Source organism: Manis pentadactyla, chromosome 16 (assembly GCF_030020395.1).
Source record: "Manis pentadactyla isolate mManPen7 chromosome 16, mManPen7.hap1, whole genome shotgun sequence".
Lineage (NCBI taxonomy): Eukaryota > Metazoa > Chordata > Mammalia > Pholidota > Manidae > Manis > Manis pentadactyla.
This window is the reverse complement of record NC_080034.1, coordinates 9,496,885-9,521,233: the sequence shown is the minus strand read 5'-3', so window position 1 is coordinate 9,521,233 and position 24,349 is coordinate 9,496,885. Positions and strand designations below refer to the sequence as shown.

At 39.8% G+C, this 24,349-nt stretch overlaps 1 protein-coding gene across 2 annotated transcripts in view; it reads right to left on the bottom strand.

The window, feature by feature from the left end:
- Positions 1–24,349, bottom strand: part of COL9A1 (collagen type IX alpha 1 chain) — an 82,513-nt gene that overhangs the window by 24,819 nt on the left and 33,345 nt on the right. For both annotated transcript variants that reach the window (XM_036916250.2, XM_036916251.2), the window contains 12 exons: positions 23,890–23,943; positions 19,083–19,136; positions 16,559–16,612; positions 13,722–13,775; positions 12,285–12,338; positions 12,093–12,146; positions 11,905–11,958; positions 11,421–11,474; positions 10,336–10,380; positions 9,203–9,256; positions 9,041–9,094; positions 91–144 (listed from right to left, as the gene is read on the bottom strand). In XM_036916250.2, coding sequence (XP_036772145.2) covers positions 91–144; positions 9,041–9,094; positions 9,203–9,256; positions 10,336–10,380; positions 11,421–11,474; positions 11,905–11,958; positions 12,093–12,146; positions 12,285–12,338; positions 13,722–13,775; positions 16,559–16,612; positions 19,083–19,136; positions 23,890–23,943 — 639 coding nt within the window. The remainder of the gene's footprint in view (positions 1–90; positions 145–9,040; positions 9,095–9,202; positions 9,257–10,335; positions 10,381–11,420; positions 11,475–11,904; positions 11,959–12,092; positions 12,147–12,284; positions 12,339–13,721; positions 13,776–16,558; positions 16,613–19,082; positions 19,137–23,889; positions 23,944–24,349) is intronic.

Below are 24,349 nucleotides of genomic sequence, written 5' to 3'. Positions count from 1 at the left end.
CACCCTTTGTAAACTGTGTTTCTCCCCTTGCTTAGTTGTAAAATGATGTTGTGTTTTGTATGAAGCAAAGCTGGAGGCTAGAATTCTTACCAGTTTCCCTGGTGGCCCTGGGGGTCCCACGGGCCCTATTTCTCCTCTACTGCCCTGGAAAAACACAAGCACGGCTGTCAGTTGGAGAGCTCACCAAAATTCAAATGCTTCATTACTATGTCAATGAGAAAACAGTCTTCCTAGGTTTATATTTAAATATAAAAGTCATTAAAGTATTCTCCCATCTTCTAATGAAGGTGGTGACCTTTACACAAATGCCCAGGGCCTCCTCGGGGTTCATCCTCCAGGGAGCGTTCGGGTGCTGTTCACTATGATTACAGACCGTTAGACCTGCATGGTAACGGCAATTAGTAACTTCCAGCATCCAAATCACAATCTAACATGTTATTGTTATTTGTGCACAGGTTTTATTCTTTCATTTACTCTATGTGTTCTTGATGTATAGGTACATTAATTTTGAAATCCACATAATGCCCTAAACACAGAGTAAATTTTAAGCCTATAGTACATTTTAAAGCAACATCTGGCAAATGATTGTGAACCTCAAAAGACTGAAAGAAGAGACATAGGACAGAGATGTTTGCATTTAAATTACCACTGCAACTTCAAAAAGACACAGCAGAAGTTTATATAGTTCCTGAAATAAAAAAAAATTCTTTGTTCTACTTGTTCCTGCTCCAAACATGTCTCAAGAGATTAGATGGACTTTGGAAAGTACAAATCATAATGAAGATACACCAAAAGCAACACTCTAATTTCATTTTGTGGGCCAATTTCAGTTTTTTATTTGAAACTGTAAACCCTTTGAGAAGAGGAGACACATAAACTCTTCAATTTCTTTCCCCAAGAACTTCATACAGTTTTATGCAATCTGATAAAAGCTTGTTTTATTTCTAGTACGGGTTCAACTAAACTGAAGATGAGATTATTGGATGAATAATCATATTTCCTGAAAGTCTTTTGAGTTTGTTTCTCTTTAAAATGACATGACAACTTCATATTAATGCTTCATATTTATAAATGCTCCAATAAGATTATCCTGATCTGATCTATATGCTATTCATTCATCTGTAAGTTGAACAAGGTGTCAGTATTCATAAACCTGCCTCAACACCCAAAAAGCAAATAACCCATTTAAAAAATGGGCAGAGGATCTGAACAGACAGTTCTCCAAAGAAGAAATTCAGATGGCCAACAGGCACATGAAAAGATGCTCCACATCACTAATCATCAGGGAAATGTAAATTAAAACCACAATGAGATATCACCTCACACCAGTTAGGATGGCTAACATCCAAAAGACAAGGAAAAACAAATGCTGGAGAGGATGTGGAGAAAGGGGAACCCTCCTACACTGTTGGTGGGAATGTAAATTTCTTCAACCATTGTGGAAAGCAGTATGGAAGTTCCTCAAAAAACTAAAAATAGAAATACCATTTGACCTAGGAATTTTCCTAGGAATTTTCCCAAAGAAAACAAGATCCCAGATTCAAAAAGACATATGCACCCCTATGTTTACTGCAGCACTATTTACAATAGCCAAGATATGGAAGCAACCTAAGTGTCCATCTGTAGATAAATGGATAAAGAAGACGTGGTACATATACACAATGGAATATTATTCAGCCATAAGAAGAAAACAAATCCTACTATTTGCAGCAACATGAATGGAGCTAGGGGTATTATGCTCAGTGAAATATGCCAGGTGAAGAAAGACAAGTACCAAATGATTTCACTCAGTCATGGAGTATAGGAACAAAGCTAAAACTGAAGGAACAAAACAGCAGCAGATGCACAGACCCCATAAAGGGACTAGCAGTTACCAAAGGGAAAGGGGGTGGAGAGGGTGGGCGAGAAGGGCAGGAGAAGGTAATTAAGAGGTATTATGATTAGCACACATAATGTAGGGGGGTGCATGGGGAAGGCAGTATAACACAGAGAAGACAAGTAGTGACTCTATAGCATCTTACTACGCTGATGGACAGTGACTGTAATGGGGTATGTGGCGGGGACTTGATAATGGGGGGAATGTAATAACCACAATGTTGCTCATGTGAAACCTTCATAAGATTGTGATACCTTCATAAAAAAAATCCATAAACCTTGTGAAGTTTTTATTTCTTTAATGATTAAGAAATATTTTCCCAATTACAAGTCTTTAGTGATGAGCTATAATTTTGTGGTAGTCATTATATTACATGACTTAATAGGTGACTTAAATGAACTGCTGTTAAAACTTTTCAAACAAATTTATATAAGCCACCTGTTTAGTATGTGAGTTTGAATGACACGTTGGTCCTTAACCCTTGTGAGCAGCTTAGAAGTCAGAGGCAGTGTCCAGTGAGGGCAGATGCTGGAGAGATGTAAGTCTAGCTGAAAAGCAGCCACTGTGATAGAGTTCCATCAACTATAAACATAAAGATTAGGTTCCACCCCATTAAATTCACCCAGCCCTTCAAAGTTCAAGACTGATTTTTTGTTAATATATCTGCTCTGTTGGCATTTTCACATAATTTCTTAACTGCATCACAGTTGAGATCCTAAATGTCATCAGGCTAACATGCCTTTAATTCACAGAACAATTAACAGTGATTGGTGGGAAAAAGATATATCAGAAGGAGAAAGCTCAGTTCTTGACACAATCTCAAGTATTCACTTCTAAAATGAGCCATTGTGTTGTCTTACCCAAAATAAAGATAATTAATGGAGGGTTTTTTTCTCTTCTATGAACCACAAGGCTAAATTAAAATAAAGGATTGCATAACCTTTCATTTATTTTTGGAGAGGTTAATTCTCTGGTCAAAGACAAAGATTATCTCTGCTGGAATATTATTTTCTCTGTCTTTTGTGAGTTCTCATTATTCAGTTTATAAGTGTTTTCCAAACACTGGCAGGCCCTTGGTAATACATACGAATGACTCAGAATCCTAGTAAAGGCAGCCTGTTCTGTGGACCTTCTGCACCAATGAGAGCCTAACATGTGTAGCATCTTTTCATGTGACTGTTGGCCATATGAATTTCTTACTGGATGCATAATCATATTTCCTGAAAGTCTTTTGAGTTTGTTTCTCTTTAAAATGACATGACAACTTCATATTAATTCTTCATATTTATAAATGCTCCAATAAGATTATCCTGATCTGACCTATATGCTATTCATTCATCTGTAAGTTGAACAAGGTATCAATATTCATAAACCTGCTTCAACACCCAAAAAGCAAATAACCCAATTAAAAAATGGGCAGAGAGTATGTGTAGGGCTGGGGTAAGGAGTCCGCCTGTGTTGGGCGGAAGTCCTGGGCATTTACTCCTGTGTTACTGAGCAAACAGACAGCATGTGGCTCCTCATTTTTATTTCATTTCCATCCTATAAATCCTTGGCCACTGTAAACTTAGCTATTTCTATATAAATCATCTCACTTTGAAAATTTGTAAAGTTTGTTTTCTCCACAATGCCCAAATGGCTACGAACAAAGTATTAGGGCAAGATTTTCTGGTAGCTGTCTTACGAATTCTCTGTATTCTAAAAACATGCATATTCTTTCTCTAAGTTTTGAAATTTCACTTGTAAGTAAGATGAATTTGAGTAATCAAAATATAAATAGTAATTTCTAAAACCACAGATTAAGCTTAACACATTCTGCTGGGAGCCGTTAACTGTGACTAGGAACCCCAAGTGCCCTGAACAACAGAAGAACCTCTTCTGTTTCAGTGGCTGTGGTGATGAGCATCTTCTCAGATGATGGCAAGGGCGGCTGGTAGGGAAATGGCTGTTCGACCCAGTGGCTCATTTTTACAGCCCCATGAAAACAAGAGTTATGATTTTTAGCAAGACAATTGGAAAGGATCAGGGAAAAAAAGGCAAAATCCTACCATTAAAAATGTAAAGACTATGATAAAGACACTTTTTCTCCTGGATGCACTGCGCCACCACATAGATCTACGTATTCAGGCTCATTTACCAGTTCATCCCTATTCAAGGAGTCAATCAAGGCTTTAATTCGAGATGCAGGCCCTCTGCCTCGGATTCCCAGCTCTGGCTGTGCCTCGGGTCCCCTGAGGAGCTTTTTAGAAAAAACAGATCTCCGTGGATGACCTCCACGGCTCCATCTCCCCATTCCTTCTCCGTGTCCCAACCCCCTCCCCAGATCTGGATTCTGTAGTTCTCGGGGAAGACCCAAGAATGTGTTTGGGCTTATGTTGTGTGTGTCTTCACCAGCTTGACTTAGACGTTTGTTAAATGCTCACTCTGATAGTTCTAGAAATAACAAAATTTTAAATTGCTAAATATGTCTTGTGCCATTAGAATTTGGCAAGCTCACTTCAAATAAAAACCACACTGCAGAGCCTTGATTTGAGCTGTCGAGGTAGAGAGGAGGGCAAGGGTACTGAGCCCAGTGCCAGGCTGTACATAGCCTGGCCCCGCTGGTCCCGGCTAACTCCAGGCCCAAAACTTGACCTCCCTGTGCCTTGGTTTGCTCATCTATAAAATGGGGATAAAAATTGTATCTGTCTCTGAAAGGTTTCTGAGAAGACTGAATAGGTATATTAAGCACTTAGAAAATTAAATGTCTATTTAATTTTATGGCATTAATTAAGTCTGGTTCATAACAAGCAGTAGAGAAGTGTTAGTTATTTTTATCTGACGTTTTATCTAAGGACTAGAGATATTTGTCAAAATTATGTCTTCCTCAAATACTTAATTAGATGTTTTTTGCCTCTCAAATATGATTCTCTTGAAAAGCGCAAGTTGTGCTTGGAAAAAGCAAGTCTCTAGTTCTCATTTCTTGACTTTCTGTCAAGACCATTGATCACCAAGAAGGTGCCATCTTTACAAACAACTACTGGGACCTACTGTGTAAAATTCATTTCAACAAATACAGACAAATAATTCACTTTGGGAGTTTCCCTCTTAAAATAAAACTGCTGGGCTTTTAAAATATCACAGAATATCAATTTTATTATACCCATCACAATTATTTTATCAAAAAATATTTTCTTCCATTGTTCTTTAGATTGTGACAGGTGTTGTATTTGCCTGATTATCCAAAATGCTAACTAGCTAGAGAACTAACTTGCTGATTTTAGAAGTGGGAAATTATAAATCACTGTACTTAGTCTGTATGTACTAAGTGCCTCTCTCTGGCAAAAAAGGATGCTCATTAACCCAGAAGACGCGATGATGTCTACAGATTGTTGTTTTACAAACTCATTTTCATATTAACATTGGAAGATCATATTAGTCTTACTACAATGATAATTTTTAGGTTAGCCACAAATATTTTAAATGTCTACTAAATTTTATGGCATTATATGGTTTGTATTCCTCTCTAGTATAGGTTTCAATATTCCCTCGCACACAGAGGCAGATCAAAATCTGTCCATAACCACCACAGCTGCTCCATAAATTATTGGCAGGGGTAACATTCCAGGGCCAAATGGGGCAGGAAAGCAGCCTAGATCATTCAGCCACACACCATATGGGGACCTCTGTGCTTGAGGCTGTCGGTGATGGCAGGGGGCGGCTTTGTGAGAAATGACACAGGCCTCTGTAATTCTAGGGGTGTATAATCTTTGGACAGCTGGAGGTAGACCAGCATGGCACTCATCCGAATCAGAATCACGAGAGCCCAGCAAATGCAGGCCACTCAGCAACAGCCCTGGCAAGTTCTGGGAAGGGGAATGGATCCCCAGCCACCTGCCTGCTCTAAACCAGGAGCCGTCCAGCCCCAGGAGTAATCCAAGTGGAGTGTGACGGAGAAAACCAGATGCATGATCCAAGTGGTAAAGGTAGGTGCCTAATGTTTTTTGATGCCGAAAAGCTCCGCCGTGGTATTGGAAAATGTTGATGAACAATGGTGGGGGAAGGGGAGTACCATTTAATTTCAAAGGCACGTGCCAGTTACCCTGGTCCATTGTAGGACACATTAGAGATAGGTAGTATGCATTCTTGAGATTTGTAGGAAAAACTGATGAAATGGGTGAGGAATCGTTGAAAATATGTGAACTTATCTATGAAACTGAGTTTAATGATGTAAAGTGAAAGAACAAATGCATCTTTCAGTAAGCAGATTTGGTGTTAAAACTCTGCTCCAGAATTATAATATTTATAACCTCTCATGACACCTTTCTGAAAAATTTATAGTGGGTGAGAAGTCAATTATTACCAACAGAAGCAGCATAGCAAGATTTATTATTCCTTCAGTTCATTTTAAGAAATACTTATTGAGCACTACCTTCTGGCAGGCCTGAGTACACAATGTAGGGAGCACGCACACCCGGACCGGAGGCGCCCCTGCCTTCCTGCAGGTTCCACAGCGAGGGGCAGCAAGGGGCCAGGGATTACAGGGCTCAGAACAAGGAGAGACCTCTTTTACCTGGGGGTAGGCCATAATCACAGATGCTTCAAATGCAGAGTTGATATTTCAATTACATCTAAGAGGCATGTGGGATGCTGAGTCAGAGAAGTGGAGAAGATGGTCATCTAAATGCTGAGCATGACAGAAAGAAAACAAAACTGCGTGGGCAGGCTGAGCGGTGCAGAGAGGACTTGGAAATCAGCATGGAGTCCAGCCTGACTTGAACAGCGCCTCTGACCAAGGCAGAAATGGGAAGTAAAACTATGGGATAAACAGACAGCGTAAGATGGACAGTGAAGATCCACCAAAGATTTTTAAATAGAGAAAAGTGAAGACAGAAGCTGTACTTCGGAAAGACGAGTTCAGTGGCGTGTGCAGAGCCGGAGCATTCCCACTGCCAGGCCTTTGGCATTGTATTTGACATTTTTGTCTGGCACCATGACTGTGGGGACACTACTCAAGTTCTAGGGCGGAGGTCATTGATGCCAGACACCTGGCAATGTGCAGGGACCCTGGAGGACAAAGAACTATCCCAGCCCAAAGGCCAGCAGCACCTGCTGGGAGACCTGGCGGCGGAAGGGGGGCCTGGAGCTGGGGGCGCGTCAGGCGAGTGGAGCAATCCGCGCAACTGCTGCTGATGTGAGCCAGGGGGGGCGGAAGTGGGCTCAGGAAAGAAGAGTCAGGTAAGACGGACCTTTGACAGGAGGCAGGAGAATCAGCAGTGCTGCTGGAGAGAGGAAATGTGAAGGAAGAAGAACACCAAGGCTTTGCGCCTCCGTGACAGGAGCAATGGGGGGAGTCTGACCTCTCACAGAAACTCAAAAATTGAAACCTGAATCAAGCTCAAAACCTGCAAAGGCACAATTTGTGATCTGCCTCCCCTCACTTTAGAGGGTTAACCCCACCCCCCACCCCTGCCCACACACACTAGTGTCCTTTGGCAGTGCTGCTTCTAGTTCATTAACACCCCGCGGGGCTGAACTGGTCAGGCGCCAAGCCCTCCGCACCTGCGGCACCGTTTGTGTGGAGTGCATGGTCCGGGCACACAGCAGGTGTCCTTCACCCAGACTCAGGTTCCTGCCCCACAGAATGAACACCGGACATCACGTCAGCGCGCTCAGAGTCCCGGGGCCCCTCGCCCACGCTGTGAAGTCTTCCTGGACCAGTTATATGGCATCTTCATTGTGTTAGAAATGTGATGTGGTTATAGCCTCGTTGCTTTGACAGTCTGTTTAAGAAGAGTATTTTAATAAGACACTCACAGGCATCAAGCAAGAGATAAGAAAAGATAAGTGAGGAGACCATGAGCAAGGAGCATATTGGGGAGGAGTAGCTAGTTCCTTGAGCTGCAGAGAAACTCCTGGAAATCCCCTGGTAGAGGTCAGTCAACAAGAATCTGTGAGTGGTACAAAGACTCTACTGTTGTGTCACAAGACACCTGGGATATTTCACTTTCCTGAAGCATAAAAATCCTCATCAACATGCTCAAGAAATGCTTTAGAAGAAGTAACTGTGAGATTTGGAAATGTTTCTATGTTCTCACTTGGAGTTCTTTTTGTTACCCAGTCAACTTTGATAATATGAACTTAAACGGAAGGCTGGAGAGAATTTTTTTAAGTTAACTTTAAATGCATAATGTTTAATTTCCTACTCAGTTTCTCTCTAAGGGTTAAACTGAATCTGACAAGAAGTTACGCATTGCTATGCTGGCTGCAAAATGGACACATTTACACATGTGCACTAAAACAAGTCCAGCAGTTTCTCAAAAGATTAAGCACAGAATTACTGCATGACCCAGCAGTTCTACCCCTCGGGAGGTACTCAAGAGAAATGAAAGCTTATATCCCCACAAAAACCTGTAGAAATATACTCAAAGCAGCATTCTTCATAATGGCAAAAGAAGTGGAAACAACCCAAATGTCCATCAGTGGATAAAAGGATGAATAAAATGTAGTCTATTTATACAATTGAATATTATTTGGCAATATACAGGAATGAGGTACTGATTGATACATAGTACAGCAGAGATGAACTTTGAAACATTATGCCAAGTAAGAGAAACCAGTCTTTAAAAACCCCCCATATTGCATGATTCCATTCATATCTGATTTTCAGAACAGGCAAATCTATTGAGACAGAAAGTAGATTAGTGGTTGCCAGGGCTGAGGGGTTTGCGGGGACGTGACTGCAAGTGAATACCCAAAAAAGAGTTTCTCCTCTGGGAGAAGAAAATGTTTTAAGACTGACCATGGTAATGGCTGCACAGTTCTGTGAATACACTACAAATGAATGACCTGTATACTTTCAATGAGTGAATTCTATAGTATATGAGTGATACCTCAGTAAAGTTGTTCTTTTAATCACACCAAAATATTTCCTTCAACATGGAAAGAATTATCATGTTTTTTTTTAACACTTCATTTTTGTTTCCACTTTCTGAAAAGAAAAAAGAGCATATTGCATATCTAAATGCCATTTTCATGTCATTGTCTTTCTGGACTAGCACATGCCCAGACATCAGAAGGCATCGTACATGAATGAATGAATGGAAGAACACCCAGTAAAGGAATGAATGAATGGAGGAATGCTCAAAACCTTTTTGGAAGGTTCTCCAGAAAAGGGGTACTCACAGGAAGCCCCCGGGGTCCTCGCGGCCCCACCTCTCCCGGTGGCCCCTGGTGGCCCTGGTATGAGGAAGGCAGGCAGAGAAAAGGTTAACACACCCTCGTCCCTTGCTCAGTGATCACAACAGGCTATATAAACACAAGGAACTGTAACTGATGGCATCTTACCGGTTTGCCCGAATTTCCCAACTGACCAGGCTTCCCTGGGGCACCTGTGTTGCCCTAAGGATAGAATGAAACAGTCAAAGTAATTTGGGTTAGTAAGCATGGTGGCCAACCTGTCTCCTCCAGAACGAGGATTTCTTACACTTAAAGAGCCTTAATTTCCCAATTACACATCTATAATCTGGGAGGATGTAGAATCTCTCCCTTGGTACATACATCAAAGTTCTGTAGATTTAGGATACTGTTTTGTAACTCCCAAAAGTATAAGACAAGTGTCAAAATGTCAAACCTGAAGGTCAGATGTCAAAAAATGAAGGTCTCTAGCTGGACAAGATTATGAAAGGATTTTTCTTTCTTCACAAAATTAATTATATGTCTCTCTTTTACCATCTCCACCTCCAATACATTTTTTAAAGCCCTTTTACCTGACATTGACACTATTAAAATTATAAAGAAACCTGTGAACACGAGGAAATAAGAAGATAATATTGTTGAGAAAACTGCCAGCAAGCCTCAGGGAAGCGCGTGCCTGAATGCGCTTCTCTGCCGTCTGTCTCTCGTGGTCCACTTATTAGGGCACATCTCTGCTCAAGATGCCGCAGACCACTGTAATTGGAGGGCTGTAGCCATGTAATCTAATAGCGACCCATTTCTACGTTTTTCACATTTTATCCATTAATTTAAAGTAAAGCTGTATTTTATCCCTTTACTTTTTTTCTTTCACCTATTTTTTTTTTTTTGCTAGAATATAAGCACCAGTTGATCAGTACATGAACAAAATGCATAATATCTTTTTACTTTAAGCTAATCATCTTAATAATATTTACTGACATAATTTCTATGGCTTAATAATATCTTCCTTATTTTGAGTGGTAAAGAACAATAAAAGTTTCTCTGCTTTATTATACTGGCAAAGGATGACACTTTCAAGAAGCAAGTCTAAATAACAACACTTTGTCAAAGAATTCTTTCTGCAGCTGCAAGAGATTAGCATTTGAAACATTAAAGCTTTTATGATTTCTCCTTAAGGTCAAATATAAAATAAAAGGCAGTTTGGAAATATTAGAAATGATGAATAAAATACACCAATAAAAGCAAAAAGAAATACAGAAAGCCATTACGTTTTAATCTTTTACCTTTTCACCGGCAACACCCTTTGCCCCAGGAATGCCAGGCACACCCTAAAAGAACACACACAGACATGGGCTTAATCACCCCATCTGAGAGGCGGTGAGATGCCAGTCCTGGCAGAATCACGGTAACCTCAAAGATTTAATGTGAGGGCAGTTCTCCCTAGGCCCCCAGTTCTGAATGGTCAGTCACAGAACTACCCACAGTGTAAATGGCAGTACTGCATTGTAGCTGCCTTGTTAACTCCGAAACACCCTTATAGCAAATTCTACCTCTAAACCAAAGTCATTTTCCAAGGATGAACTTCCAAATTAGAATCCAGTGCTATTTTTCAAGTCAACAGGAGCTCTTAATGGCATGATTTCATGTACAACATAACAAAACAAGGATGAATCAAAAAATGCTAAGCTTCAAGTCCAAAAATGGAATGGCAGGAGAATGTGGGGTCTCAGATTTCGTATTTGGAGAAATAACTATTCAGAAAAAAAGCTGGGAGTCCTGATAGTCTCCAACTGATTATTTTTCAAATGTCAGATAGCATAATAAATTGGAGGCCAGACTTCAATATTACCAAGGATCCCTTATTAACCTGAGGCATTTGCCCTCAAAGAGCTAAGGACACATGTGGTATGATCCACATGAACGTCCAGCCACCTTGATGCCAAGAAATGCTGATAATTCAAAAGAGCACATAATCAAAAAAATGACATCTTGTATCTCACGTGGTTCCCTGAGGATACTGTCACCCCTCTATGGCTCAACCCACTAACAAGAGCTTCAGAACTGTTTAAGTAGGAGGCGGTGTACAACCCTGGCCCATACCTGAGGATTAGTACAACGATATAAGGAAGAGTAAGTAAACTAAAGAGAGAAGAAGGACCCAAAATATAAAATTAAAGTTTATTATTGTTTTAGAGAAATAACTATTCAGAGAAAAACATAAACAATGCAAATGCAGAACTGTAAATGTATAAAATTAAAGCATATGTCAGCCCCAGAATTTACCGAATTAGTTAACATTTCTCCCTCAAATTCCTCTCTTCAAAATATGTATATACACCAGTAATCATTTAAGGAATCAAATACTTACAGGTAACCCCTGCAATCCTGTATCCCCAGGAGGCCCGGGTTTCCCTGGTTCACCCTGAAAAAGAAGTTTTTATTGCACCATTGCACCTGTGTGAACTGCTGTATTTCTTTTAAGAAGAGGAAGGACACAGACGTTCTCAGTAGCAGGATTATCCCTCAGCTGACCTTACATGCACTTTTCTAATGGGATCCAGTTGAGGGTGGAGGAATGGGATAGGACTTAGAACATAAATTCAATCAAAATACACAATTTTCTCCAGTCTACTTTCATCAATGGGGCAATTTTATTGAGTTCCTGAAACCAAGCAAACAAACGTACCACTCTAATAAGTATTTCGAACTGATGCTTGACTAAGAAATTACAAGGAGGAAAAAAGCCAAAACCAGCTAACTAAATCACCCAAAATGCAGTAATGGAAATTCCATGCTTGGCTGGCCAGGGCAGAGACAGCCCGGTTCACTCTCAGACTGAATCACACAGTTACCTTTGTCCCAGGCATTGCAGGTATCCCGTCGCGGCCGTCCACGCCCGGCAAGCCCTAAAGACACACCAGGAAACACACCGTCTCTTAGACACCGTCCACTCTCCTTCCCTTCATAATGTTCTAAAGTCTTACTACAAGCTAATAATCACTTTGGAAAATGTGCTTGATGACTATAGCCCAGGACGTACCGTGTCTCCTTTGGACCCAGGGAGGCCAGGAATTCCTCTAGAACCTTGAGCCCCCTGCAGGGCAGCAGGGGAAAGAGAGACAAGACTTGCTTAGTTACCACAATTCTTAGGACACATCAGACGGAGAAGCGTAATCAGCAGATGACATGGAAAAGCCCATGCTTGTAGGGATTGACACTAATGTGAACTTACCCTATCTCCCTTGGGACCTGCTTCCCCCGGAGGTCCTCGCTGTCCCAGATCACCCTGTACGCAAATAACATTTTGTTAATATACGCTGAAGTTACTTACTGATAGACTCTTGAAATTATAAAACACCATCCATATACCTTGCTCTCGCTCGTTCATCCCAATGGCTTTGCTCTCTCATGGATGCCCAGCTCAAGAGATCTTTTTATGAAAATTATATTGTCTTAAAAGTTGATACTGCCATAGGGATGACTGAGACTTGCATGCACTGACTTCATTTTCAATGCATAGTGCTTCTGAGTTCTTTGGATGTGGGTACAGGTATAATGAAATTAAGGCGCATCCTGCAGGTAACCCTGACATCAGCATCTGTATCTCATATCGGCTAACCTCACTGGCTATCACGGGGGGTTGAGGCTTGGATTAGTTGCCAACCTTTTCTCCAGTCTATTTAATTCCCTAATCAACAATAATGGTTTCTGTCAAAATTATCCAGCTAATGTTAACAAATGGTATAGTGATAATCAATGAGAGGAGGTATCTTCCTAAAATATAGCTTCTGTTGAATTGTTTATCTAAAAACTCAAACGCCTTCCTATTGCTACCGGCTCAGTTCAAATTTGCTCAGATTGGCATAAACACTCTCCATAGTGGGGTTCTTACCTTGCCTATTTAATTTCATCTCCTCAACAGAAACGTTCCCCTCCAGGCACTGAGGGCACACGCCCCGCCCCACCCACATGGTGATGCACCCCTCCCCCCCAGGGTGGCTTCGAGACCAGCCTTCCTCTTGCAGGATTACCTCACACGTGCTCTAGCGCTTGACCCTATAATGTGTTGTTTCGTTACCTTCTGGACTTCCCACTGGACCATAGGACCTCAAGAGTTAGAAATTTTATTTTATTTATACCTTTTCTACTTTTTCTGTGGTATAGGTGATTATTAGTGAGTGGCTTTTGTTTATTTACTTCCAGAAAAGGTGTGAGGCATCCTTCAATAATGACACATGCACATATGGCCATCAAAATAGGGATTAATGAGGTCAGGAGTCATAGAAAAGGACAAGAATAGAACTTGCCAGGAAGCTGACATGAGATACTGTGACTAAGCATCCTGACAACCAAAATGAAAGGAAAACACAGAAAACATGAAAACTGGACAATCTGACTTGGCCTAGAAGAAAAATAAAACCCATATTAAGTCAGAAGAACATTTCTCTGTACCCAAGAGACACTTGTCTTAATTTTTAAAAAATTTAAAAAATACAAATACTATTGCCTATTTTCCCACTTCAGTTATTCACCTGTAAAAGATACGTGCATGTATACACACACACACACACACACACACACACACACACACACACACAGCAAAAACTCTAACATTGATCATTGCTAAAAAATATCTATCATTGGGTCTTGTGAAAGGACAACTACTTACAGGTGCACCAGGAAGACCCTGAGGCCCAGGTTCTCCATCTAAGCCCCGAGCACCCTTACAAAGAAACAAGACAAAGAAATGAAATTAAGGTCAGATCATATATTTTAAAGGGTACCTCAGTCTTTCCAAAGAACTTTAATAGTCAGATAAAAAGGAGGTTTTGTATCTCTCATATATAATTATTCATCAGTGAACCCCAGGGAGAATGTTATCAGAAAGTTCAGATATGAAAACACTAGTTTACATCTTCTCATCCCGCCGAAAGTACTTACACCCAATCGCTGGTACCTCTCTGGGTATTTTAGTTAACCTTGTATGCATTCTTGACTGATGACATGAACTGAAACCTTGGAGCCTTTCTAGAGAACCGAGCAAACCTATTGGGAGGGGGCTGGTGGTCAACATCCAGGGGCTCAGGAATCCCAGGGGGGATACACCAATGAAGAGGAGGAGTCAGCCAAAGGATCTGTGCCATAGACCCTGCAGCCCCGACAGCTGGTGGGGGGCGGATTTCTGGGACTGCATTTCCACCAAGATCTACAACCAGAATCCAGCCATGTTATTCAGAAGAATAAATTGTAATAAGGATTTGATCACCTCCTTTTCCATCCTGGATAGATGTTAGGTTCAGTCTGTATAAAGTGATCGATCTTCTCAACAGTAGATTCCCTGCCTACCAAGCAATGATGGCATAAGAACTACAGAGGTTTATAAATCTAATTATTTTTAAATTAACTCCAACTTGGCTATGTATTGTACATATCACCTCCTTATTTTCAATATAAAAACCAGAATATGATTAGAAAACAAAAATATAGTGATTTTGAGTGCTCTCTGCATAAGCTACATGAGGAATATAACCCCCTTCTTTACATCTTTTTCTCACCTACTAAGTGAATGAGGCAGAAGGGGGACTAGAGTCAGCAGGCCCTCTCCTAATGAGCAGGTTGAGATGGGGAGTTGATAAAATAAATGGAAAACAGTCAAAAGAGTATTGGATAGATGTCAGGTCAAGAAAACCAGGTGGACCAACATCTATAGGAAGAATTAAAAATCAGAAAACCTTTGATAGAAGGTTCAGACATAGGGAGAATCAAACAGAGATCACAGATGCAGCCACGGCACCACAGAGCCCGGCCTTTGCCGGATAGAAATGGCTTTGATGCACTCCCTCTCTCTCTCTTGCTGTTCAGCATGAGCTCAGACCCAAAGTGCTGTTACTAGGTAACCACTCCACCGGTCTGAGTTCACGAGAAGAGCTTTTTTTTATTGAAAGCAGTTTGACAGAAATCAGAGGAAATGAGAAATTATGAAAAATACCAACTAGAAAAATACATCTAATAAAGAGCATATCAAGAACAGCGACTGGTTTCAAAGTGAGGGGTCACAAAACTTAGGAGATGATTTAAACCTAGAGAAAGCAAAGGCCTTAGGTATCAGCAACTTCAAAATCAATGGGATTTATTAGTGAATAACAGAAGAGACACACGTGGGAAGTTACTTAAGGCAAATGAATACAGAAAGAGGAAACGTTTTTGAAATACAGTGTTTTTAGAAAAAAAATAATCAGGAGGAAATGGAAGAGCAAAACTGGCAGAATGAGAATACCTAGAAGAGGCTGGGAAAAAATGAAATTGAAAAAATTATTCACAAAATTATTCCTTCAATTCACAAAATATTGTGCATCTGTTTTTTAAAAAAAAAAAAGATTTAATTTTATTTATTGAGCACATATAATGTGCAGGTTACTCTTATTTAGTCGGTAATAAAAGGCTCTGCGTTCTGTGTGGAATGACACCATTTAGCCGTAGAGGTTCCAAAGAGAATGAGGCGGGGTTCAGAAGTGGTGGTGGGCAAGAGTGCTCTGCGTTCTTTTCTGGAACTCACAAATTGGCTTCCTAGCCTACTTTCTAAGAAATGGTGACTGTTCTTTTAAAATCTGACAGAGAAGCTAAACACACCCCCGTACACCCACCCACAGAGCAAGAAAAACATTGCTGAGCACATCATGAATATTCAGGTTTCCACTGTTCACGATGATGGTGCTCACTCAGCCCAACACCCGCTGTCTGTCCAGCACCCCGAGCAAAGCCCCAGCCTTCCAGGCCCGCATCCTTCCAGCCCCACCTCCTTTCGGGGGCCCTCCCAGGGTGTGGCAAGGCTGGCCTTCCCGGGTCTCCACCCCTCATACCACCCGCCTGAAATTTGTGTCTCTTTGTTTGCATGGTTCAGCTGTCTGTTTGTTCATTTCTCCCAATAAATAGCACCCTTGCCAAAGTGCTTATTCCTCTTAGAACCCACCCCCACCCCCAGCATCTCAAGGTGCCCTGCTATGGAAATGCGAGGAGAATCTGGCCTCTGAGACCAGGCTAAAGACACGCTGGTGAACTCCAGCCCCAAGGGTCTGCTCTCTGCTGAGGGCAGAGCTCAGGATCCGCTGGGCAGGAGGGCTGTGGGTGGCCCTTAGTGGCCCTGGGGCATCCTGCCCCCTCTCGCCTCTCCCTTTCCACCCTGCCCTCCTTCACCTCGCTCTCCAGGTACTACTATGTCAGTGCGATCGGTATTAACTATTGTTATTGATAAAGAGATAAAATATGACAGTCCTGCCTGCTCCTGTTTACCTGAGATAATTTAAATTACATAATACGTGATATGTATCCTGCATCCTACTTATTACTGTCATCTGTGCTTATAACTGGAATATGAGAACCTAACCGAACATATACATAGCTCTAAAGAAAAAGTAAAAAGTAGTGCTGTTGACAAGAAGATATTTTTAAATGGCCAGAAATTTGAGTATTTATACAGTTGCCATTATGTCATGATCATCATCTTACTTTCTCCCCTTTGGCACCAATTACACCAGTGATGCCTCTCCAACCTTGAGCTCCCTGGAAACAAAAAAAGAAAAGTGAGTTATTTGAGTTGAGCCCACATTTGTTTATCTCACCATAAAAGTCGATCCTGAAGAAGGATTTCATCATAACCAAAGGTAGTACTAAGACATAGTGACATTATATAGACAAACTTTTCTAGTGTAGAAAGAAAAATCCAGGCAGAATTCTTCTGATGGTAAACCTTTTTTTTAAATCCTATAAACTTACATAAACCTGGAATTGAAATAATTACTGATGATAAAAAAAATAGCATTGGCATACAAGAATTATGTAATATATTTCTCACATAAACAGAATACACTGCCATTCCACCTCCTTCATGCTTTGCAACTTGGCTACATGTAACATGGTTGTGATTTTAAATCTTGGAATAACTTTTCCCCACCAATGGATGCCATCAAAGGCTAGGTTCCCAGGCTAGCCCACAAAAGCTTATGATCTGTAAATAGAGTTGGAGTCTCTTGTTACCCACTAAGAGTCACTGTTCATTACACCATCTCTATCATAATGGCATTCTGAATTCTGATTTGAAGCAGTTGGGACCCATCTTGTCCCATTTGAGGCGCAGGAATGGGTAATCCTAAAAATGAGGGTGTGTGGTGTGATTTCTAGGATTCTTGTCAGTACTGAAATGTCACCATTCTCAAGTCTCTGGCCCTCCAGAAATGGATCCTGCGATGGGGGCACCGGGGTGCTGCGCTGGGAGCAGCGGTGGGTGGGGGAACTGCCAGGAACACGGAGCGGCTACTTCTGAGCAGGTAGCTAACTGTGTGCTGGAACTAGCCCAAGACAAAGAAGCTCTAGGCCAGCCTCCTCCCTGGCACCCTCACTTAGAGAAAATGCAGGAATTCCACGGCCAACATTGCATATCGAGGTCCATCAAAATTCCACGTAGATCAGTTAGGAATGGTCCGAAATTAAAATGGGAAGAGGACCCAGTTTAGGATACCCACTTAGGAGATGAAGTGAGATGTGGCCATGTCAGACGAAAGCTGCTCTTTATGAAGGTAATTCTACAAAAAGAATTCCAAGAATATTTGAGTCAACAGCAGTGACATAAGAATGTCACATATTCTCTCTTGATGTGACTCCTTTGAAGGACAGAGCTTGTGTATAAGAGTTAAAAAGCATTTTTTTTTCAAAATCTGTGCATTACTTTATAGATACGTATTTAAAAATGGGAAGTCTGTGAATTTGACTGAAGCATTCTGGCATATCGACTCCCAAACACCAGAAGGTCAGCAAGCACAACACTGTCCCTCAGTGGGCCACCTGAGCGGGTCCACGCAGCACCCAACCGAGATCCTTGATTCATCAAAGCCCTTTTTGAAAACAGTGCTTGCAAAATCCTGTTCTGAGGATCTGTGGAAATGGCTTTAAAAATAACATCATTTATACCAAATTTTCATCAGATAAAAAAAAAGGAATATGTCTTATGCTAATTATCTCTATCTCCCACCCACGAAATTAGCCTATCTCCTTATTGTCTCATACCAAAGGCTCAGGGAAGGCAAGCTTCCGGAACAAACACCTTAGACTCCACCAGAGCGCCTTAAAGTTCCCACGTGGCTTAAAAGCAGAGGCCATGTCTGACAGATTCTCTGGCTCATTTCCTTTGGCTTGATTTCCCTTAAGCTCTCGGTAATCTGCACAGCTCCCTGGGCACTTTGTAAAAGGCCAGTCATGCAGGCAAAAGCCGAGCTTGAGAAGTGGGTGTGACCCAGGTTTGTCTCCCCAACTCTTCAGTTTCTGAGACTAGAACCTGAGCTGATCGTTGACACAGTCCATCCCTTGGCTAGCTGCAATGTTCCGTGAATATTCTGAGACTACTGTTTCCATAATTATTACTCATTATGATAAGAAAATAATGTAACAATTCCACTTTTATATACAAAAGTAACATATATTCTGATTTAACAAACATTTAAAATTGAAGTCTGTCTATGCCCCAAGTTACCGCACTCTGTACATTATGCAGGAATCTGCCAAAGCATGAAGCACCAACTTCCTATTAGAAAGACATGGTTATGAGCAATTAAGAAGGTTCTAATTATATTGATTACATTCTGGCATAAGCTATATTAAATCCAGTGGTGATCATACGCAGGGTATATGAAATGTTCTCACTATATCATGTGCTAGGACCACAGAACGTAAAACATACACATTATCTTCCTGTGTTCGGTATCCGTTTTCAGGCTGCCCAGCCCTGAAATCTAGTAATGGAAGGTGTGTAACTACAGGTAGAATGTTTCTGTTAAAATACTGCTTGAAGGTACAAAGGGATGCTTTCCTGTTTTCAAGCAATGGTAATTTCCCAATGCTAGATTGGTGGAAAAATACAGAATATCATGTTAATGTAAAACGATTAAACCAAATGCTAAATAGAAAAGGTTCCAGAAGTCATGCGGAAAAGAAGAGTTATTTGCATATCTTCATTAAATATTTTTAAAAAATACTTTACTGGAGGTCCTTGAGCTCCAACCTCTCCCAGTTCTCCTTGTTCACCTTCTTCGCCCTAATGAGACACAGAAACACCAAGTGTTATTCTAACAAACGAACACAGAAATAGGCTTGGCTAACTGAGCATATTTTAAATCCCTTTGGTATCCGCTGAGTTATTCTACTATACTTTCTTAAGTTATTTTATGTGGGTAATCCACATTAACTGTAGAATATTCAGAAAGCACAGAAAGGTATACAAAGTCACCCAAATCCCACCTTTCAACTGTAAATACTAGTAAGTTTTTAGATGCTTTTCTAAAGATGGGGTGGGAAAAGAGAGAGAATATGTAGGCTTTCCTGTTACAAGTGTGTGTGTTGTGGGGCCAAAGGGTATTAGGAAGATATAATACTATGTGACCTTTTCCATAAACTACAGTATTACTTAATTATCATTTTTTGCTTTTCTCACTATAATTTTTGTACTGTATGTGACTTCTAAAATGTATTTAAATCAGTCTTTCCTTTTGTGGTTTAAACTTTTTATATCACTCATAGAAAAGCTTTCTCTACCCCCAATATATATAAATAGTCATCTATAGTTTTCTTCTACTAATTTTATGGTTTCATTTCTTACATAGAGATATTTCATTATCAGTAATTAATTTTGATACAAAATATAAGGTGGAATTCTTTTTTCGCAGTAACTGGCCACTTTCTCCGATATCATTCATCAAATAATAGTCTCTCCACACAGGCTGGAAATTTTTAATCTAACAGACACTAAATTCTTAAATATACTTGTTTCTAGGTTCCCTATTCTGTTTTACTGATCCATTGTATGATATTGCCAATAACATATTTTAACTATTGAAATTAATCTCAAGTAGAGAGAATTGCTTTATATTTATTTTTCATTTTTAGTTACTCTCTTTTTTTCTTCCAGTTTTTCTTAAATGTTTACTCTTCCAGATGAGCTTTAGAAGTGTTGGGCAGATCTTCACAAAAATACTACTTGCTTTGTATCAGAACGGCATTAGAGTTAATAGATTCATATGGAGAATTAGAATCTTTACAATAATGAGTCTATCTTGGAACTCAGTATTTCTATTTAGTCAAATCTTTTCTTTTTGTTTTTCTTTCCATCAATGAAGTTGTGTTCCTATCTTCATATTCGTCTCAAAAGTTTCTTAAGTTTCTTCTAATGCATTTTGACTATTTGGTACCTATATTGCCAATGGAATCTTCTTCCATTTTGCTTTTTAACTAATTATTGTTTTGACTTTTTAATATTAATTATAACCTCTGATATACTTTTAAATGTTAGTATACTCCAAAAAGAAATCCAACTGCTATTCTTACAGAAATATTACTTTCTTGACTCCAAAAAAAGGTTAGTTCCCCTCAGAGAAGGGTTCACTTTTTACAACAGATATGGCCCTACATCTCCTATGGTAATGGGTATCTTAAATTTTGAAATTAATAGTGAGAAAAATTTGTAATTTTTAATATTACATACATAATATCAAATAAGAATCCATTTCTATTATTACATGTTTCAATTCACCCATGTTCTTGATTCACAGATTATTCCTAACATTTAGAGACTTTCACATGCACACACAAGGAAATATAGAAAATTTAACAGCAGTATTCATATAGAACATTTAGGCACATAATACAAATAATTCAGTTGTGCCTAAATCACTTATACTTGATTTTTGAATGAATTATAAGAGTCTTGTACAGTGGTTTTTCGCTTCATAATTATATTCAGATTATATTCCATAAAAACATATGATTGACAGTGGGGAGAGGCTGTCCCAGTGGGAAAGCCAGTGAATTACCCAGCTCATGGAGTGGATAATCAGCACATTGTATACTTAAATGCTACTTGTACTTCCCAAAAATTCTAACAGAGATTGTTATGACCACTGGAACTTTTCGCTAGCAGGGTTTGGGATATTTTCCCATAGATCCTTGTAAACCTTAAGAGTAATGTAGTTGATTGAAATACTTCACCAGTAGATGAACAGCAGACAACTAATCAAAACCCATGAAGTAAATTATAAATTTAAGACTAGCAATCCACTATAATTTTACTGAAATATTATTGACTATTTATTCCTATATTCATAAACAATGTTAAAAATTTTTACTAATTGTACAGTAAATTTGAGGCACAATTGTGAATCCAAATGCAGACTTCAGGCTCCTGGCCTCTTAATTCTACATCCTTATGCTTTCTCTCTTAATTGAAGTATCATCGATATACCATCTTACATTGGTTTCAAATATCCAATACAGTGGTTCAACAGTTACCCATACTATTAAATCCTCAATCCCATGAGTGTAGTTCCTATCTGTCAACACTGGAAGATGTTATAGAATCATTGGCTATATTCTCCATGCTGTACTACTATCCCTGTAGCCAACTTATATTATGATAGAAAAATTTTGTGCCCCTTTACCCCCCTCACACTCCCCACCTGCCCACCTCAACACCCCCCAATGGTAACCACCTGCCTCTGCTCAGTGTTTATGCATCTACTGCTGTTTTGTTCATTCTGTTTTCTTTTGTTTTTAGATTCCACAGTATGTGAAATCATAAGATATTTATCTTTCTCTACCTGGCTTATTTCACTTAGCATAATATCCTCTAGATCCATCGATGTTGTTGCAAATGGCAGGATTTCTTTTTTATGGCTGAATAATATTCCATTTTATATATGTACAAATTCATCCATTCATCTGTGGATGGACACTTAGGTTGCTTCCATATTTTGGCTACAGTAAGTAATGCAGTAAGTGATAAACACAGGGTTGCGTGTGTCTTTTGAATCAGGGATTTTGCTTTCTTCAGGTAAATTCCTAGAAGTGGAATTACTGGGTCGTATGGTATTTCTATTTTTAGTTTTTTGAGGAACCTCCATACTGCTTTCCACAGTGGCTGCACCAATTTACATTCCTACCAACAGCATAGGAGGATTCCCTTTTCTCAACATCCTCGCCAACACTGATCATTTCTTATCTTTTGGATAGTGGTCATTCTGACTGGTATGAAGTGATATCTCACTGTGGTTTGATTTGCACTTCCCTGATGATTATCATACATCCTTATGCTTTCAATTTATAGTTTAGGAGACCTATTAGCCCTTTCAAGGTTTATTCTTCAATGAGCTGTTGTCATTCTATCTTCATAGGTCCATTTTCAAAGATACCATTGAAAATTTTAAGTGACACAAAATGTGAAAGAAAGGAGTTTTCAATAACTTCCAGTGGAAATTTTGGCCCATTACCTAACAATCCAAAACAGTTTGCTGGTTCTTCACTGGAGACCAAGCTATATTTGATAGTCGAGATACTAACTTGTATAGGTATCAAAAATACTGGCTTCATGTGGACAGCGGAGAGTACCCTGACAGCTCTGCCCCCAAACCCCATGGGCTGGGGGAGTAGATGTTCCACAAAGCAAAGCAGCAACCGAAAGACAGAGAAAGGGATTCCTAGCATCAAAAATAATACAAGTCCGCTGTATCTATTTTACTACACTTATTGCCTCATAATTATCTCTTAGTTAAATTTCATATTCTTTCACACCTATTTTCATGGTTAGATAATAATCCATTATACGGATTTGTCATAAGCCAGTCCCCTGTAATTAGACATGTTTTTTTACTTCTGTGCCCCCAACACTTAGAATGAACCTTCTCATACAGCAGATACTTAACAAATATTGGTTGAGTTTTTTTAATTATAAATTTTAAAGTTCAGTGGAGGAATCGGCGTGCAGAAAAATTTCCAAGTACTCAATTTATTTCTCTATTTTCTCCAATTTAACATCAAAGACCCAGCTGTTATACTCCAGACAAATAAAATGCCTTAATTACTCAGAGCTTCAGTAATAAAAGACTTCAGAAATAAATGTCCAAACTGTAATAGGTACAGAAATTGGCTCATTCATTCTGATTATCTGAAGTTGTTCAACAGACTGACTGCAGCTAAGGAGTTCAAGGATATTAATGCCTGCTGATATTAATAACTTCTCAAGGCCTTACATTCCAAAGAAAATGGCTAATCTCTGCCGCTACCCAGTGAAGGTATAGAAGGACACAGTCAACAACGTCTAGAGGACCTGCATTAATAAGAACAGTTGGACTTTGTAAAACATCATAGAACTAACAGGGACAAAAATTCTATACAGGAAGTCAAACTCTTAGACACTTAAAGGTGATTTACACTAGTGGCTGAGAAAAGGGCATTAAGTCACTTTGCTTTATTTCAGCCCTGGTTTTCTGCAGGGCATGCCAGCCTCAATTCAAGGTGTGCTCTGGAGTCCGTATTTCTCCAGACGAGAGCACGTTAGTCCTATCACTAACTTCCAGGTCTCTCAAAATTCTAAATTCTATTGAAATGAGGTCAGAAACACACAAATTATTTCAGAGCTTAAGATGAGAAGCTGTCAGCAAATTACCAACTTCTCCATTTGCTAGTCTCAGCCAAACTTGTGATAAAATTTTACACTTGTCAGAAAAGCCTGTTCCATGGAATGGAAAAGTAAGCTGAGTAACATTTGACCTTCCAAAGCATCAAGGGAAAGAGCTGAGCGTGATGGATCTGAAAAGGAAAGCAAGGGGTAACCAGGCTGAAACTATACAGGGCTATTGCTAGAATATTATGCTTAATCCGAATATTGCTGCAGCTACTGAGAATTTGTCAGTCATCATTAGAAAATGAAGAGCAAAACATCATGCTTTATTAGTTCCTGTAATTAAAGAGATCACTGACTCCTAATCATAATTTACCCACTCCATGCCCATTTTCCTTACCTTGTGACCTTGTCTTCCGGGTTCACCAATCTCTCCTTTAGCCCCTTTATGGCCCTAACAAATGCAAAAACAAACAAACAAATAATAAAAAGTCATATTGAGTTTGGTGCAGAAAATGGTCAGAAGGCTCATAAGGTGATCTTGCTTCCCTCAATCTGTGTCAATGTGCTGCTAAGAAAAAGGTTATGTCACAAAGAAAATGACTGCCTTAATTGGCTCTAATAACACCGCATGTATTACATGACTACTGTATATGATAAGTATCATTTTTAGTTAATAGAGAAACACTTGTTCTAAAATAACAAGGCTTCGTTACCTGGTTCAGCGACATGACTCACTCTCTGCTGGCTCCTAGATCCCTCCATCCCACACTTCCTCTCATAGTCGGGTTAAGAGCATTAAGTCTTCTCCAGCATCAAGAGCTTACTGTCAGAGGTGGCAGCCCTGGTCTAGCTCAGCA